The sequence below is a fragment of the Triticum urartu genome, chromosome 3A, assembly GCF_056163025.1.
Source record: "Triticum urartu cultivar PI428250 chromosome 3A, HENAU_Tu73, whole genome shotgun sequence".
Taxonomy (NCBI): domain Eukaryota; kingdom Viridiplantae; phylum Streptophyta; class Magnoliopsida; order Poales; family Poaceae; genus Triticum; species Triticum urartu.
In genome coordinates this window covers 145,027,146-145,046,501 of record NC_141875.1, presented here as the reverse complement: position 1 = coordinate 145,046,501, position 19,356 = coordinate 145,027,146, and the positions used below count along the sequence as shown (strand labels likewise).

The 19,356-nt window shown below is 48.8% G+C and overlaps 1 protein-coding gene across 1 annotated transcript; it reads right to left on the bottom strand.

Annotated features, from left to right (window-relative positions):
• Positions 1-5,249: 5,249 nt before the first annotated feature.
• On the bottom strand, positions 5,250-15,265 carry LOC125531494 (uncharacterized). The gene is made up of 6 exons (XM_048695886.2): positions 14,959-15,265; positions 12,930-13,074; positions 12,634-12,722; positions 10,814-10,868; positions 10,527-10,612; positions 5,250-5,637 (listed from the first exon to the last, which is right to left on the bottom strand). The coding sequence occupies exons 1-6, from the start codon at positions 15,148-15,150 to the stop codon at positions 5,482-5,484; spliced, it is 723 nt and encodes a 240-aa protein (XP_048551843.1). The 5' UTR covers positions 15,151-15,265; the 3' UTR covers positions 5,250-5,481.
• Positions 15,266-19,356: the final 4,091 nt, after the last annotated feature.

Below are 19,356 nucleotides of genomic sequence, written 5' to 3'. Positions count from 1 at the left end.
ATAGAAACTACGCATAGACCTAGCTCATGATGCCACTGTTGGGGAACATAGCAGAATTTTAAAATTTTCTACGCATCACCAAGATCAATCTATGGAGTCATCTAGCAACGAGGGAGAGAGGAGTGCATCTACATACCCTTGTAGATCACGCGCGGAAGCGTTCAAGAGAACGTGGTTGATGGAGTCGTACTCGTCGTGATCCAAATCACCGATGACCTAGCGCCGAACGGACGACACCTCCGTGTTCAACACACGTACGGTTGGGAAGACATCTCCTCCAACTTGATCCAGCAAGGGGGAAGGAGAGGTTGATGGAGATCCAGCAGCACGATGGCGTGGTGGTGGAAACTACGGCGATCTTGGCAGGGCTTCGCCGAGCACTGCGAGAAGGAGAGGTGTCACGGGAGGGAGAGGGAGAGGCCAGGGGCTAGGGTGCGGCTGCCCTCCCTCCCCCCACTATATATAGGGTCCCTAGGCGCCGGCCCTAGGAGATCCAATCTCCAAAAGGGGGGCGGCGGCCAAGGGGGTGGCTTGCCCCCCAAGCCAAGTGGGGCGCCCCACCCCTAGGGTTTCCAACCCTAGGCGCAGGGGGAGGCCCAAGGGGGGCGCACCAGCCCACTAGGGGCTGGTTCCCCTCCCACTTAAGCCCATGGGGCCCTCCGGGATAGGTGGCCCCACGCGGTGGACCCCTGGGACCCTTCCGGTGGTCCCGGTACAATATCGATTACCCCCGAAACTTTCCCGATGGCCGAAACTTGACTTCCTATATATAAATCTTCACCTCCGGACCATTCCGGAACTCCTCGTGACGTCCGGGATCTCATCTGGGACTCCGAACAACTTTCGGGTTACCGTATACTAATATCTCAACAACCCTAGCGTCACCGAACCTTAAGTGTGTAGACCCTACGGGTTCGGGAGACACGCAGACATGACCGAGACGACTCTCCGGTCAATAACCAACAGCGGGATCTGGATACCCATGTTGGCTCCCACATGCTCCTCGATGATCTCATCGGATGAACCACGATGTCGAGGATTCAATCAATCTGTGTACAATTCCCTTTGTCAATCGGTACGTTACTTGCCCGAGACTCGATCGTCGGTATCCCAATACCTCGTTCAATCTCGTTACCGGCAAGTCACTTTACTCGTACCGTAATGCATGATCCCGTGATCAACCACTTGGTCACATTGAGCTCATTATGATGATGCATTACCGAGTGGGCCCAGAGATACCTCTCCGTCATACGGAGTGACAAATCCCAGTCTCGATTCGTGCCAACCCAACAGACACTTTCGGAGATACCTGTAGTGTACCTTTATAGTCACCCAGTTACGTTGTGACGTTTGGCACACCCAAAGCACTCATACGGTATCCCGGAGTTGCACAATCTCATGGTCTAAGGAAATGATACTTGACATTCGGAAAAGCTACAACAAATGAACTACACGATCTTTGAGCTATGCTTAGGATTGGGTCTTGTCCATCACATCATTCTCCTAATGATGTGATCCCGTTATCAATGACATCCAATGTCCATAGTCAGGAAACCATGACTATCTTTGATCAACGAGCTAGTCAACTAGAGGCTCACTAGGGACGTGTTGTGGTCTATGTATTCACACATGTATTACGATTTCCGGATAACACAATTATAGCATGAACAATAGACAATTATCATGAACAAAGAAATATAATAATAACCATTTTATTATTGCCTCTAGGGCATATTTCCAACAACCTCCGCGGCCAGCCTCTCGCCTTCTGCCAGCGATCTGGGGGCTCCCAGTTCTGGCAATCCATCATTCAGCTCCTCCCTGTCCTCCGGATCGGGACCTCGATCGAGATTGGTTCCGGCACCGCCACGCTGTTCTGGTTTGATCGCTGGACTAGTGACACGCCCCTTGCGGCTCGCTTTCCGGACCTGTTCTCCATCACGGTTGCCTCACAGATCTCCGTGGCGACCGCCCTTATTGACTTAGGGCGGCTCGCGTTCCAGAGGCCTTTTGGTCCGGCTAAGAATGCGGACTGGCAGGAGTTGCTTGACTGTATTGCTCTCCATGAGCCTGATCTCATGACAGATGATGACCGCGCGAGATGGAGCCTCGAGCCGTCTGGTCAATTCTCCACCAAATCACTCTACCTGGCCATCGCCCCTTCGCTCGGCCATGAGGCGCTCTCCTCCATTTGGGAGATCCGCCTTCCCCTAAAAATTAGGACATTCTTGTGGCAATGGATTCGCGACCGCCTTCCATCTGGCGTAGAGGTTCTGAAGCGCAATGGCCCTGGTGATGGGCGTTGCCCGCTCTGTGGGCCTAAAGAAGATTCGAACCATATCTTCTTCACCTGCGTGTCCGCGCAGTTCCTATGGAGCTGTTTCCGCAAGATTGTGGGTGGAAGCTGGGACCATAACAACTTCCCCGCTCTCTTTGCCGAACTCCAGGCGACCCCCCCCCCCCCCCCCGTGTTGCGCCACATTAGGTGGCTGACCATTGGGGTTCTTGCCTGGATGCTATGGACTGTTAGGAATAAACTTGTGATTCAGTGTATTCCTCTTCGTCGTGCTACTGACGCTTTGTTCAAATGGTCTGGTTACTTGCAGCTTTGCGGCCGCTTAGCCGTCCCAGGGAGAGAGACGCCATCACCTCCATCATCACCTAGCTTCGCGCGATGGCTCTCCGGTTGGCTCCACCGCTTCCCCGGCCATCAACAGAACCATATTAGTTTGTCGTCTTCTCGTCGCCGCCGCCACCGCCGTCTAGGGGTGTTCCGTTGTGAGTCTGTGTTGGGCTTGTTATGCTATGCCCACAGCGGAACTTGGGTCTGTGTATGTTGGTCTGTGTGTGCGTGCTGGACCTTGTCTGCGGTGGCATCGTGTTGTTGTGTTGTGTGTTCTGTTGTTACCTGATACTCTGTGCTTGGTGGTTGCTTTATTTATAAAGCGGGGCGAAAGCCTTTTTTGGTAAATTGTTGCTGCCGGTCCAAGCGAATTTCCTCCGTTTTGCATGATTTCAATGACTTCCATGCAATCACCTTCTACGCATATCTTGTTGCATCCGGTTTCACTTGCGGGGAGAAGTCCATCTCTTAAGCCTCGTGCTTCCGTCGTAGCCGCTTCTTCAACAAAAGGGATATTGCTGCAAGATGCCGCCACAAAGAAACCGGAGTGGTCTCGAAGTATAGCACCTGTAGCGCCAGTGCCACTGTCAATGTCGAAACCTGCGTCCACATTCAGCTTGATTGTGCCCTCTGGTGGTTTCTCCCAGCCATGTCTCCTAATTCTGTTGTGCTTGAATTTTGCTCTTGAGTAATTTTTTGCGAGTGTCGATATTGTTTGTGCCGATCTGGTAGGCTCGTACAGTTGCTCGCCGTGTGTATATCTGCGTCGTTCCCACCACAAGTACCACACAGCTGTGGCAACAAGGTCATTGCGCTGAACATCATTAACCAATGCCTTAATTGGATTCTTGGACAAGAGGAGGTCAGCCATCACCGAGCCACCCTCTCTTTCCGCCATGCACACCTCATTCACCACCGCTACCATACCTAGTAAACGCCACACCTCCTGTACACGAGGGCACAAGAATAAAGCATGTCGGATGCTTTCATAATCTGAACTGCATAAGGGGCATTGGGAACTCAAAATTATATGTCTGTTCGCTAAGACTCCTTGACATGGAAGAGCTCCAAGCAAAGTTTTTCACACATGAATTTTCACTTTTGAAGGCACACGTAGTTTCCAAATGGTCCTCCAAACTGGACTAGTACTTGAGGCTTGTATCGAATTTGTCATCCTCAACTTTCGTCCGTGTTGGTGTTCCTATTCTTCATGATACGCTGACCTCACCGTAAAATTTCCGCTTATGTTAAAATGCCAAAAAACAAAATCATCCATCATCCCTAGAGCCAAAGGAATGTTGAGGATACTTGTGCATCAATTGGCCAAAACAGATCATTAATTAGCTGTTCATCCCAAGCTCTATTATCCGCATCAATGAGTTCCGACACCTTGGTAATTACAATGTTCGCCCTTGGTGTCATGACTTTCCGAGTGGGGCTGCTTGGTACCCAAGAGTCCTCCCATATATTTATTTGAGACTCATCTCCTACTCTCTATATATGACCTCTCTTGAAGGTCTGAATACCACTCCAAATGCTCTGTCAGGTGTCAGAGCTGCCCTTCTTTAAGCTGCACGTAAGGAGGTTGCCCTCTGAAAAATATTTTGCTCTTGATATTCTGGCACATAACGAATCTGGCTCACTCAAGAGCCTTAAAATTCACAGCTTGTTTGTTGAGGCAAGGAAAGAATTCACAGCTGGGAGGACGGAAATGTTGACGGCCTCGGTCAGTTCTTCTTCCGCTCTGCCACACTTCGTTGAAAAAAAAGGAAAAAAAGATAGCAGCCCACGACAACAGGTGGAGCAACGCACGCAGCCCATATAACCCATAAAACACAAAAAAGGCCATGCCGGATGAACACAAATGCAAACCTGGCCCACCAAGGGACAAACACACACGCCAGACAACTGACACAAACACCACCGCAGAGTTTCTCTTCTCTCTAAAAAAAACACCACTGCAGAGCGCGAGACAAACATTTGCTTTTTTTTTTGCAAGTATCTGGCAGCAATTAATCATGTGGTGACGTTTTTTTTTTTTGAATTTTTAACCGCCCCCTCCCCATTAATTTTCTGCCTAGTCTTCCTGTTGCTCTTTTTCACATTTGTGATGCCGATTCTTTGAAAACCAGTGTTTAATCTATGGTAATTTGTTTGATCCAAAATTGCCAATGGCAGTCAGTGTTTAATCTAGGGTAATTTTCATTTCAGGGCGTAGGGCTATTATCCATCCGGTGACCTGGACATGAGTAAAATCATGATGTCACCTTCATCGCCCACGATTTGGCTAAATTTCAACATTTTCAACATTGGTAAAATCATGATGTCACCTTCATCGCCCACGATTTGGCTAAATTGCCAATGACCCTTATTTGATTTGGCTAAATTTCAACATTTTCAATCAACTCATTTCAACCATAAAGGAGAAAGAAGACTAACCGGTAACCATAAATTTCAACCAACTTTTATTTGGTCAAACTTTATCATTTTTCATAACATCTCGACTTGAAGCACACTCTAAGCGTACCTCCGTGTCGTCAACACATATTTTGCCACCAAATGGGATTCTATGCTCTAAATCCGACACAGGAAAGACTTCCGATTCACATGGCAGAGAAAGAGTAAATCATGTTTAAACACATGGCATTATTTCAGTTTACCATATGAATACTGTACTGTTTTCCCTGCAACAATATTACAGCCGTGAAACAAAACAAGGTCTCATAAGATTTCTTTACTCAAAAAAAGTCGACTAGCTGGCTGGAGATTCAAGTAACCCTTTCCCCAGAGATTATAGCCGCAGAAAGAAAAGAAGGATATGTGAGGCAACCCTGAACCCTGAGCTATTGACCTACTCATCAGCCGTCCAAGGGCAGCTCACCACAATCCACAATTCGACAGGGCTGCTTGGGAATATCGGACCTGCTGGTTTCTTGCGATTCAAGCTCCCTCACAACGTCCATGCCCTCCAACACATGTCCAAACACAACATGACGGTCGTCCAACCATGGTGTCTGAGAAAAGCATTCCATTATTTTGAGTCAGAATAAGCACAAAGAAAATCTCAACGTAAAGGTTCTTGCGGATAAAACAAACAGGGAAATTCTTCAATTGGCTGGGGATAATTTATTCCTCATAAGTTATCCTATCCAATCTAATCTCCTGCATTTTGTCTTGTTTATACATTGATAAACGCACTACAAATCTACCATCCCAAGTGGTTATTAAGTTATACTATCACTGGCTGGGAATCGCCGCCGAGCATACAAGTGCCCAGGCTAAGGGGGGCCGGTCGCTAACTCTGCTCACCATCTTGCAAAATTGGCGGCGGCACAATGGCTGCATCTTCAACAGCACAAATCTGGATTGCAATCCCTTGGCCGAAAGTATCTAGCCGGATGTGGAACAGTGTGCAAGCTAGCCGACCGCAAGGTGCTGAGGAGGCTGCTGTTTCACACGACATCCTCCTGGCCTGCCATAGGCAGCAGTAATAGTAGGGCTTTGGTCTCATTTTGCCTTATTTTCGCTTCCTTTCCTCATCTTTGGCAGTTTTTAGGCTTCGCTAGCTTAATTTCTTTTTCGAGAAAACGCAAATAGCCTTTGCATTTCATTGCATTGGAAAGATAGGGAATTTAGAGCAACTTCAACGGGCCGACCCAAACGGACGGCGCTTTTGTCCGCTTTTTGTCCGTTTGGGTTGGCCCGGCGGACACAAACGTCCGGCGCTGTGTTTGGGTCGGCGCGAGCGCCCAACGCTAGCCCGACCCATTTTGTCGGCGTGCCAATTTTTTTTAACATGCATTTAGTTAAACATAAAAGCCGGTCACGAAGACCGGCAAAAGTCCACATTATGTTAATTAACATTAAAAAACTAAAAACTAGACGACACGCAGCCCTAGGCGTCCTCGTCGGCGTCTGCGTCGGGGCCGGTGAGGTCAATCAGCGTCGGCGCAGGTCCGGCCCAGGGGAACGCCGTGTTCCAGAGGGCGGCGATGTCGGGCTGCACCGCCGCTCCCTCGGCCTGGCGCGCCTCCTCTTCGGCCTCGCGCTCGAGCATATGCAGGCGCTCACCCTCCCGGCGCTCCTCGGCCAGCCGAACGCGGCGCCAATGGTCGAGGTAGGCCGCCTCCTGCTTCTCCGTCGCCCCGAGCCAGATCGGCGGAGCGCTGACCCACTCGTGCACTACTCCGGTCCAGGAGTAGCGCTCGAGGGGGGCCGGCTCATCCGGCTCGGCTTTGGGCACCGGTGATCCAGTGACGGGGGGCCCGACAGCGGCCACTGGGGGCGTCGACGCAGGAGGTGTGGGCTCGGCTGTTGGCGGCCCATCCGCATTTGGCCCAACAGCAGTCGTGGGAGGGGGGGGGGACCCCAACTTCAAAGGAGGGCTCGGGCGCGGGCAGGATGGCGAGGGAGGCGGCAACGAGGACGCCTCTTCCCGCCGAAACCGTCGCGGCGCGATCGTGGGGCTGCGGTGGCTGGTCAGCGGAGATTCCTGGGCCCGCCCGGGCGACAGGAGCGGGCGGGATGCCACTTTGCCCCGGCAAGGCGGCAGGCGATCCTGGCTCTCCTGAACAAACTGGCGCAACGGGCTGCAATCTGGGACCTGGCCCAAAAGGGCAAGATCCCGACACGGCGTTGGATCAGCAGCGGCAGGGGTGGGACCGGCGGAATCGTCCTCGGGATCATGGGGGAGCCGGTGTTTGAAATTCCGGGGCTCTCCTGTGCACCAGCGACCAGTGTGAGTTCGTCAGCTGGCCTCGGCACAACCGTCGTGGCGTCGTCAGCGGGCTCGACGGCCGCATGCGTCAGGCCTGCTTCCAAAGCCTGCCTTTGCGGGGCCCTTCTTTTCCCTCTTTTTCCTCTTTTGGCTCGGTGACGAGAACGAACGGGGCCCAACTGACCCGGCCATGACAACATGCCATCCCGCGTCGGCAAGGCGGGCAACACCGCCACCGCCGCCGCCGGCCGGGGCCAGGAGGTCACCGTGTTCGTCCCGTCGGCCTGTCCTGAGCGGTCGACGGCGTGCCAGGCGAACGCGTCCATGGCCATGCCGTCGGCCCGGCCGTCCGACGCAGCGTTAGTCTGCCTGCGCTTCCGACCACGGCGCCGCGCCCGACCAGGTCCGGAGCCCTGGCCCTGGCCATGCCCATTGCCGGCGCCATCGCAGCCGGGGTCGTCGTTATTGGCCTGGGCACCGGGAGGGGGCGCTCCGAGCGGGGTCGCACGTACGAGCACGATGGAGATGGGATACGTGAGCGCCCTGACCACCGGCGCCTCCGAGGGCACACGAGACGGCAGGAGCTCGACGATCTCTAGGATGGCAGCGCGGCGAACGTCGGCAGGGTCATGCACACGGCCGGATAGGCGGAGACGGCCAGGTCCGCGCGAGAGCGCGTGCGGGAATGTAACCTCTTGATCCAGCAGCTCTCCCCGAGGACGTGCTCGGCGGTGGAAAGATGCCAGGCTTGGGCGGGAATGCCACGAAGCTCGAGCTCGACGCGGTGTTCGAACACGCCGGCGCCGGCATGCGCGAGCTTGCACCATGGTCGTAGTGACAGCGCGAAGCGCGGCGAGCTGATGAAATGCTCGCTGAGCCGGCGCATGGTGTCCAAGGTGGAGAAGAGGATGAGGAAGTCTTCGGGGTGGTGCTCGTGGACGGTGAAATCGCCTTCGAATAGCTCGAGGGAGCGGTAGAGCAGTTCGGCCACCTCAGCCGCGATCACCTGCGGCCTGTTGCCGGTGATGGAGGCCACCATTGCGCGGCCAAGGACCCGCTCAGCCTCCTCCATCTCCGTGGATTGCGCCATGATGACACGCACGGGCACGTCGGGCCGCGGCGGGGGAGCCGGGGCCAGCTGGGGAAGCGCAGGTGGTGCCGGGGGTGGGTGCGCGGCGGCGCACTGGGGGCGGGCCGTCCCTGCCTGGGGCATCACGAGGAGGCCGCGCGTCGCCGTGGCGCCGGTAGTCGCAGTCACGGGATTCGTGGCCAGAGGTGAGGCAGCGCCTGCACCAGACGTCGTTGGTGCAGTCCCTCACCCGGTGGTGGTGGTCGAGGCAGCGAAAACACAGCCCAGCAATCTCCTCCGGTGACGAGCTGCGGCGGCGGGGAGGCGAGGAACTGGGGGTGCCGTCCTAGCGCGGGCGGCGGTGGCGGTTCCTGCGTCGCGGCTGCGGAACCCATCAGCGTCGAGCACAGCTCCGCCTGAGACGCGGTGGACTTCCGAGCGGGGTCCAAGGCGTTGCCTGGCGGGCACGCGGGCAACTAGCGCGGCGCGGCCAAGGGCCCCAGGTGCCGGCGAGGCAGCAGCGGCCGGCAGGGTGAGGGCGGCGTCCCTGTACGAGCGCGCCGAGGACTCGCTCTCCCTCCGAGCTGAGCCTGCGGTCACCGGAGGACACGCGCTCGCCGGAGAGGGTCGCCCGACGGTCGACAAGGGCAGCACCAGGTGATTCCATGGCAGAGGGTGGGGGGGGGGGGGGGCTGGGAGGCGGCCGGCCGGCGGGGGCGTCGGCGGCAGGCAGCGGGGGCTTGGAGGAGCTAGAGGGTGGGAGCGGAGCCATCCTGTGGTTACTCGGAAAGAGGGCCAGTACAATCTGTCCTTTCCCATTACTCGCTAGCTTAATTTCCCATTCTCTTCTTTTCGACTTTGGCAGGTTTATCATTTAAGCTTTGTACCATCTTGGCGTTCTTCTTCTAATACAAAATGGCACACATCTTGGTGCGTGTAAGAGAATTGTTTTTGAAAATGGCATGGCGATGACATGTAAAATGTGATGAATGGGAGAACCTATACAGCTGTAATACGGAATGTGCCTTTTTCACCACATATTGTGGGAAACTTAAAGAAATGTGGAAGGTGCACTTTTCAACAGCTCTAACAGCTATAAAGAATCAAGTAGTAACCTAAAATGAAGTTCTGAAAACAATAAGATGATGAAATATTAGGACGTGTACAATGATGCTGTGCCACATATGATAAATGATGAGGTGGAGGAACGAGAAATCAGAAAAAAGGGATTGTCTTCTCTTAATTAAGAGATTATCTCTTAGGAACAATATCTCTGACAACATATTTAGTTACTATAGAGATAAGCACCGGCGGAGCTACGTGTAACAAAAATAGGACAAGGCCCGCCCAGCCAGTAGCAAATGCAGTGGAGGATTCAGAGTAGACTGAGCTGTGAAAGAAAAAATAGTGGATTTCCTTTGTATTGGCCCGCCCACCTTTGATAGTGTAGCAGCTCCACCACTGGAGATAAGACTAAATGATAACCATTATACATCATAGTTTTTATTTTCATTTCTAGATTACGTGGCAGATTTAAGATAGGGCGGTTTTATTAACCATTGTACATGCCCTTACACACTTTGGACTACTGCAATGATTGTGACTTTATGCCTCTCTGCTGAAGACACACTATTTTAGAAACAAGAATTCAAGTATCGTCAATTGTTACTTTGGGTGTAAGTGTTTTTGTGGGCACAAACAATCTTACAAAGAAATTTAGGGAGCGGATTGAAGGATTAAAGTTTTCTGTCAGGATCAGGAATCTAAACCACATCCTACTCCTTTTCTGGTATACAAAAGGGAGTAATGGTTTTTGTGAAGCTAATTTGTTAGTGGGGTATTACAACACTGATTTCAGTTCTGTCAATACAGAAAAATACCCCCATTTTCAAGTGTCTGAACTTGGAAGTAATACCTAGGGCTAGTAAATAAATCTCAATGGTATTGATCGAACACAAAATAGGGATAGAAATGTACCCCTCTGTTCATAGTTTGCAGATACTTTCGAACACTAAAGCCTTTACTTATTACTACCATATATGACTCTGAAAGCGAAGAGTTTAGCAAATAGCGACCTAAAAATGATCCTACCATATTGAATATTAAGGATTTCTTACCTTCACAGTGCAAATGAAAAACTGACTTCCATTTGTGTCAGGGCCAGCGTTGGCCATGCTTAGTACACCAGGACCAACATGCTTTACTGAAAAAGGGGTAAGAAATAGAAACTTTCAATTTAACTACTACTGAACTAAAACTGAACCTATTGCAGGCAAAAAATTCAATACACAACTCTATGCAAATCAATGAAGCTTCAGTCCATAAATCAGAAGTGCGGCGAAAAGGCCAAGGTTATAAAGTGGAAAGTTCATTCAAAGATAATGTGCAGTATAAAACCACTTACATGTAAAATTTTCATCATCAAAGCATTCACCATAAATACTTCTCCCACCAGTACCCTGCGGTCACCAAAAAATCCTTAGCACCTAACAAGTGAAAAAGTCTGTTACCTTGTCACAGAAACAAGTTTGCTGATAAATAAGTCACTGAACTCCAAACCTAGATTATGATGAACTTCACTTGTCTTTCATAAGGTGCTTTTCGACCCACTTTAACATTTATTTTGTACACTATCTTAGCATTGCAGTGCTTCCCAGAACTAAGAAAGTTGCCAGACTTTCCCTAGATGCATCCATAACAGAAATACTACTATTTTGAAATTAAACATGTTCTCTTCCAAACTTATATACTCAACACATTATCGTCTATCTTTCTTTTTTTGTGTGTTTAAGCAATTTGATTGTTCAAATTTCATCCTTGCCCTTGGTAGTTTCTCAACACATGTAACTCATGAAAGGATAAAAATGAAGAATCTTGGCCTGGTAAACTGTTGTGTGGTAGATTTGTCACTTAGCTTATCATAGGAAAGGGACATAAAAGTGAAGAGGTGAGGAGTAGCAATAGGAAAAATGAATTGCATTAGGAAAGGCTGTGTTGCAGAACTGCTTAGCCTAGCAGCACAACCCTTGTATTGCTCTCCCACAACCCTGTTCTCACAGTTTAGGCTGCTCCCATTCGCACGCCGCTGCTGCGGGAATCGATTTTGCTTTCTTTCCTCTGGTTACTAAGATGTTTAAGTTCGCCAGGTTGTCTCTTGCCTGCTCATGGACTTAGCAGACGGTTTAAAAGGTTGACCTATTTGAGAATCTCTGGATCTATGCTTATTTCCAACTCCCCGGAGCATTTCGTTGCTTGATATGCCCTTACTCGTCTCTGGGTGCCTTGGTATACACTGCAAGCTTTTCCTCTTTTGAACCTCGCCTTTAACTTAAGGCTGTGCCATCCTAAGGTGATACGAACGTCCATGAGTGTGAAATCATAGATCGAACTGCCGAATCGGCGAATTCAGTGTTATGATAGTATCCGCTAAGTTCACGGGTTGGAGATAAGTGGACTCGAAACAGCTAACAGCCACCGCAGGGTAAACCACCGCCTCTCAGGTCTCCCCGATGGGTTCTACCAGAGGCACAATACTAGGCAGCCACTGTGGCTACTAGCCAGTATTCATCTAACTTTCATAAATATTGGATGAGCCATACAGTCATAGTACGACGCCCCTTCAACATATTATATTGGCATAAATATAAATTAACACATTTAAGAACCCATCTTAACTAACTAGAGAATATCATAAATCAATAGCTGAAGTGGTACTGCATGATACCACAGACTCCAGGGGATGTGTAGACTCAGTGTGCTGAAGAGGATAGGACCTAGTACATTCACTTAATCCAAATATCAGTAAACTTGTAGGCAGCTGGTACAATAACTGGCAACTCTTCTGCTAAAATAACTCTATTATGCCATCTTTTTCATGGGTGGTACTTGTTGAAGACTTAAATCACTCCCTTGGGTGAAAAGTACTAGTTTCTGCAATGGCATTGATCGGGATCCTCTATTTCCCCCATCCATTTTATTAGTTGACTTGGTGAAATAGAAGTAGAATGCACCCAAATTCATAATTCCAAAGGGTCATTTCTGCAGACCTGAAGAATATAAAATCTACATTACAGACATCTGTGCACCCTGTAAGCGAATGGACATATGCTGCACAAACACCATCTGAAACAAAGCTCACAATTTGATTGTACTGGAATGTATGGTGTACAGGGAGGAGTGCAGAATAAAGTGAGCTGACTAGTTATCAGGGAACATAGTACTTACATTGTTGTTCTGGAAATCACCGCCCTGAATCATGAAATCCTTGATAATTCGGTGGAAGGAGCAGCCCTTGTATCCATAACCTTTGTCTCCTGCCCCAATAAAAAAGAGAGCAACAATATCTGAGTCCAGATATATACTACTCAGCACATTTACTGACACTAGCAACTCCTACGAATTTGTTGTCGACGTTAAATAGTGAGGACCGAGGATTGCTAATTAAAACTTTGGAACCTTGGTCTTTATAGACTGGGCATCATTAATAGATGTCTTTTATCTGAAAAAATAGCGTGCTATACCAGTGCACAAGGCGCGGAAGTTATCAACAGTCCTGGGGACGACCTCGCCGAAGAGTCCAATTACCACCTTGCCTGCGCGTTCCCCGCCGATCTCGACGTCAAAGAAGCATTTGCTCGTCACCTTAGCCTGGAGATCCAAGTCACCCTGCAGAAGCAGCAACAGGACAAGGCAAATTACAAGCTAGATCTCCGCGTCTGCGACTGTGGTCGCGCCCATCATCGACAGGGAATGACCCTGGTTGCTCACTTGGCGGCTGAGACAGTGTGGTTGTAGTAGGGAAGTTCTGAGTAATCGATTCATCTTTGATGTCAGTAGATTTCTGGTACATGTGGTTGTTTTCCCTCTATCTTAATGAAACGACGCGCAATGCTCTTGCGCGTTCCGGAAAAATAAAGGACCAGTGGGGCAACTCCAACGCTGAACATCAAAACAGACACCTCAAATGTCCACGGACACGTCCAGACATGTCAACGGACAGCGATTGTGGAGCCGGTCATCCAAATCGTATGCATCAAATAGCATCAAATGCGTACAACAGGATGGGCCAGGCGGACCTAGAGGAGAAAACACATTGGTTGTGAGGACATGTGGTCCAACTGACAATGGGCAAGCGGACTATCCGGACTTCCCCCAAATCTCCCAGGTTGGGTTCAGGTTTTTGATAATTCGGACGTCCGGATGTTTGATGCATGGCGTTGGAGGGAAAAAAGTGTCCGGACCGCTTGGTCCGGACATTTTGGGAAGGAGTTGCCCTGATCGGACATACTGTGCGCCGGTTCTCGGGGAGCTGAGTGCGAGGACGCAGAATCCATCGCAATGGTGAGCGCTGTACGAAGAACTTAGAGAGATTTTCCAAACGTATAGGGCTCCTTTGATACAAAGGAATTTGAAAGGATTTTTACAGGATTTGGATCCTTAGGATTTTTTCCTGTGATGGTCGTTTGATTTGTAGGATTGGAATCATTAGGATTTTTTTCATAGGATTCATTTGTACTATAGGCCTCTTTGATTCACAGGATTTTCAAAATGCAGGAACAGGAAAAATGTAGGAATAGAGTGTCAGGTCCTCTTATATCCTATGGGATTTGCAGAAGTGTGTCATATCCTCTTGTATCCCATGGGATAGTGTTTAGAACAGGAACTGCATATCCCATAGGATATAAGAGGACATGACACTATTCCTACATTTTTTCCTGTTCCTGCATTTTGAAAATCCTGCGACTCAAAGAGGCCCTTAACATACAGAAAGCTGATAGAGAGCAACGTTGCCACCCACCTCATTTGGTTTGGAGGATTTTCGTAGGAATAACATAGGAACAAGGATTCCGGAGGAAAATTTCCTATATATGCATTCGGTTTGTAGGAAATGCGTACAGGAATTTCGTAGAAATACTACTCATTTCTTGTGTTTTTGGAGGAAACTATGGCCTCCTTTGGTTTGTAGGAATTTCATAGGATTTCTAGAGGATAGGATTCTTATAGGATTTTTTCCTTTAGAGCCCTTTGGTTCATAGGAATGGATTCCTATTCCTACATAGGATTGGTTCCTATCCTCCACATTTCATAGGAAAATAAAAATGAGCCTAGACTCAATAGAAAAATTCCTTTGGTGTCAACCAAATGACATCTTGTTTCCTATTCCTACTCATAGGATTTGAGATACATGTCATCTCATTTCCTACAAGATTCCTATTCCTACGATAATCCTATCCTATGAACCAAAAGAGGCCGCGTCCACTCAAAGCTCATTTTACGCGTAGGAACGAGGCAAGTCGATTCCTTAGGATGGCAAGTGTCATCCTATCAAATTCCTATACTACTCCTAATTCCTACATTTTGATTTCCTCCAAAAGCCCTCAGACGGCAGCCCAAGCCAAGAATGTCAACCATGTAACCGCATGTGATTGTAATCGAGAATGGATATACTAAGCTCTCGCTTTCACCTCAAAATAAACAGAACAATGAACATTCAAACCCCCAGAATGAGTAGCGAGCACAGAACTGCCAGGTGGGGGGAGGCGCGCGTACCTCGGCAGCCGCCGCGCGGACGACGAAGGCGGCGGCAGGGGCGCGGCGCGCACCGAGTCTGACCGCACCCGCGGAGCTGGAGCGGAGGGAGCAGTCAACGCGTCCCCTAGTGCTGCTGCGGCCAAGGACGACGCATCGGCGCGGCGCCGGCGTGAGTGCGGAGGGGTTGGACACGGCCGGCCTGCACGCCATGTCAGGGTTGGTTGCTAGCACTGGGATTATCAGATTTTTTTTTTCTTATTGATGAGAGCACTTGGATTATCAGATAGAATTCGATCAACGGGGATTGGGATAAGGAGGACAAGACAGAGCGCACGAGGCATTTCCAGAGCGGACGCCTATTTCACAGTTTTTTTTAAGAAAACAACACGCTTTATTACTCAATGTTTAGGGGAATACTAGCAAAAAACCCATGCGTTGTAACAGGATACAAATTTTAACTTATTAATTCCTCTAGAAAGGATGAACAGGTTAACTCTGCATTCTTTGAATAGTAATGCTTAATTTGTGTGATGCTTGAATTGGATGGTGAACAACAAAAACTCACCTCATCTCTCATTTTTCCTAATGTCTATCCTCTGCTAGTTTCATGAAGATGACCTCTTTGAATACTCTACATAGTACCTGTAGAAAGCAAATAATATTAGTTTTGGAGAACAATAGTTGGGTAAATAAAATATGATGCTATTATTTTCATTACAGAGTGATGTGCCAATGGAAAGTACCCATATGCATGTCTTTACTCTTAACAATCTCATGCCACGATTGCATCCGCAATCTAGGAAGAACTTTTCTCAGATAATGGAGGAAAAGAACAAACTACCAGATAAGATTTATTTTTCTCTCTGATGAATTTTTCGTAATAACGAAAAAACTATCGTAAGATCTCTTTTCCTGGTCTGATCAATTTTTGTAATAATGAAGCAACTATCAACTATTGGATGAAATGAATTACCCAAGAATATAGGGAGAATTATTTGAGTGAAGCTATAAGAAATGAATAAAATCATCCGGTAAGTTAGTCCACATGAAATCAATGAACATACTTCTCATGTCGCTGGCAAGTTACCTTTGATAAACTATAAACAAATAGTTATAGTTTTCTTGTCAAGAAAGGCAAACAAAATCCATCAAAAGACGTTAACTTACCATACAATTGTATGTTTGTGTATCTTGTCGGCAGAAGGTCTTAGCAACTGTCAAGTTTGGCAACTAATGTTGGAAATATGCCCTAGAGGCAATAATAAATAAGTTATTATTATATTTCCTTGTTCATGATAGTCGTTTATTGTCCACGCTAGAATTGTATTGATAGGAAACTCAGATACATGTGTGGATACATAGACAACACCATGTCCCTAGTAAGCCTCTAGTTGACTAGCTCGTTGATCAATAGATGGTTACCGTTTCCTAACCATGGACATTGGATGTCGTTGATAACGGGATCACATCATTAGGAGAATGATGTGATGGACAAGACCCAATCCTAAGCATAGCACTAGATCGTGTAGTTCGTATGCTAAAGCTTTTCTAATGTCAAGTATCATTTCCTTAGACCATGAGATTGTGCAACTCCCGGATACCGTAGGAGTGCTTTGGGTGTGCCAAACGTCACAACGTAACTGGGTGGCTATAAAGGTACACTACAGGTATCTCCGAAAGTGTCTGTTGGGTTGGCACGAATCGAGACTGGGATTTGTCACTCCGTGTAAACGGAGAGGTATCTCTGGGCCCACTCGGTAGGACATCATCATAATGTGCACAATGTGATCAAGGAGTTGATCACGGGATGATGTGTTGCGAAACGAGTAAAGAGACTTGCCGGTAACGAGATTGAACAAGGTATCGGGATACCGACGATCGAATCTCGGGCAAGTATCGTACCGCTAGACAAAGGGAATTGTATACGGGATTGATTAAGTCCTTGACATCGTGGTTCATCCGATGAGATCATCGTGGAACATGTGGGAGCCAACATGGGTATCCAGATCCCGCTGTTGGTTATTGACCGGAGAGTCATCTCGGTCATGTCTGCATGTCTCCCGAACCCGTAGGGTCTACACACTTAAGGTTCGGTGATGCTAGGGTTATAGAGATATTAGTATGCGGTAACCCGAAAGTTGTTCGGAGTCCCGGATGAGATCCCGGAAGTCACGAGGAGTTCCGGAATGGTCCGGAGGTAAAGAATTATATATAGGAAGTGCTATTTCGGCCATCGGGACAAGTTTCGGGGTCACCGGTATTGTACCGGGACCACCGGAAGGGTCCCGGGGGTCCACCGGGTGGGGCCACCTGCCCCGGGGGGCCACATGGGCTGTAGGGGGTGCGCCTTGGCCTACATGGGCCAAGGGAACCAGCCCCAAGAGGCCCATGCGCCAAGAGAAGAGAAAAAGGGGAGAGTCCTAAAAGGGGAAGGCACCTCCGAGGTGCCTTGGGGAGGATGGACTCCTCCCCCCCTTGGCCGCACCCTTCCTTGGAGGAAGGGGCAACGGCTGCGCCTCCCCCCTCTCCCTTGGCCCTATATATAGTGGGGAAAAAGGAGGAGCAACCATACCTAAGGCCTGGCGCCTCCCTCTCCCTCCCGTGACACATCTCCCTCCTCCCGCAGCGCTTAGCGAAACCCTGTTGGAATCCCGCTACTTCCACCACGCCGTCGTGCTACTGGATCTCCATCAACCTCTCCCTCCTCCTTGCTGGATCAAGGCGTGGGAGACGTCTCCGTTCCGTACGTGTGTTGAACGCGGAGGTGTCGTCCGTTCGGCGCTAGGATCATCGGTGATTTGGATCACGACGAGTACGACTCCATCAACCCCGTTCTCTTGAATGCTTCCGCGCGCGATCTACAAGGGTATGTAGATCCACTCCTCCCTCGTTGCTAGATGACTCCATAGATAGATCTTGGTGACACGTAGGAAAATTTTGAATTTATGCTACGTTCCCCAACAGTGGCATCATGAGCTAGGTCTATGCGTAGTTTCTATGCACGAGTAGAACACAAAGTAGTTGTGGGCGTTGATTTTGTTCAATATGCTTGCCGTTACTAGTCTTATCTTGATTCGGCGGCATCGTGGGATGAAGCGGCCTGGACCGACCTTACACGTACTCTTACGTGAGACAGGTTCCACCGACTGACATGCACTATTTGCATGAGGTGGCTAGCGGGTGCCAGTCTCTCCCACTTTAGTCGGATCGGATTCGATGAAAAGGGTCCTTATGAAGGGTAAATAGCAATTGGCATATCACGTTGTGGTTTTGCGTAGGTAAGAAACGTTCTTGCTAGAAACCCATAGCAGCCACGTAAAACATGCAAACAACAATTAGAGGACGTCTAACTTGTTTTTGCAGGGTATGCTATGTGATGTGATATGGCCAAAAGGATGTGATGAATGATATATGTGATGTATGAGATTGATCATGTTCTTGTCAAGGGAATCACGACTTGCATGTCGATGACGAGACAACTTCAAGAAGACACGATGATGGAGATCATGATGATGGAGATCATGGTGTCATGCCGGTGACAAGATGATCATGGAGCCCCAAGATGGAGATCAAAGGAGCTATATGATATTGGCCATATCATGTCACTATTATTTGATTGCATGTGATGTTTATCATGTTTATGCATCTTATTTGCTTAGAACGACGGTAGTAAATAAGATGATCCCTCATTACAATTTCAAGAATGTGTTCTCCCCTAACTGTGCACCGTTGCTAAAGTTCGTCGTTTCGAAGCACCACGTGATGATCGGGTGTGATAGATCCTTACGTTCACATACAACGGGTGCAAGACAGTTTTACACATGCAAAACACTTAGGGTTAACTTGACGAGCCTAGCATGTGTATAGACATGGCCTCAGAACACAGAAGACCGAAAGGTCGAGCATGAGTCGTATAGAAGATATGATCAACATGAAGATGTTCACCGACGTTGACTAGTCCGTCTCACGTGATGATCGGACACGGCCTAGTTGACTCGGATCATGTAATCACTTAGATGACTAGAGGGATGTCTATCTGAGTGGGAGTTCATAAGATGAACTTAATTATCCTGAACATAGTCAAGAGATCTTTGCAAATTATGTCGTAGCTCGCGCTTCAGTTCTACTGTTTAGATATGTTCCTAGAGAAAATTTAGTTGAAAGTTGATAGTAGCAATTATGCGGACTAGGTCCGTAAACTGAGGATTGTCCTCATTGCTTCATAGAAGGCTTATGTCCTTAATGCACCGCTCAGTGTGCTGAACCTCGAACGTTGTCTGTGGATGTTGCGAACATCTGACATACACGTTTTAATAACTACGTGATAGTTCAGTTAAACGGTTTAGAGTTGAGGCACCGAAGACGTTTTGAAACGTCGCAAAACATATGAGATGTTTCGAGGGCTGAAATTGGGAT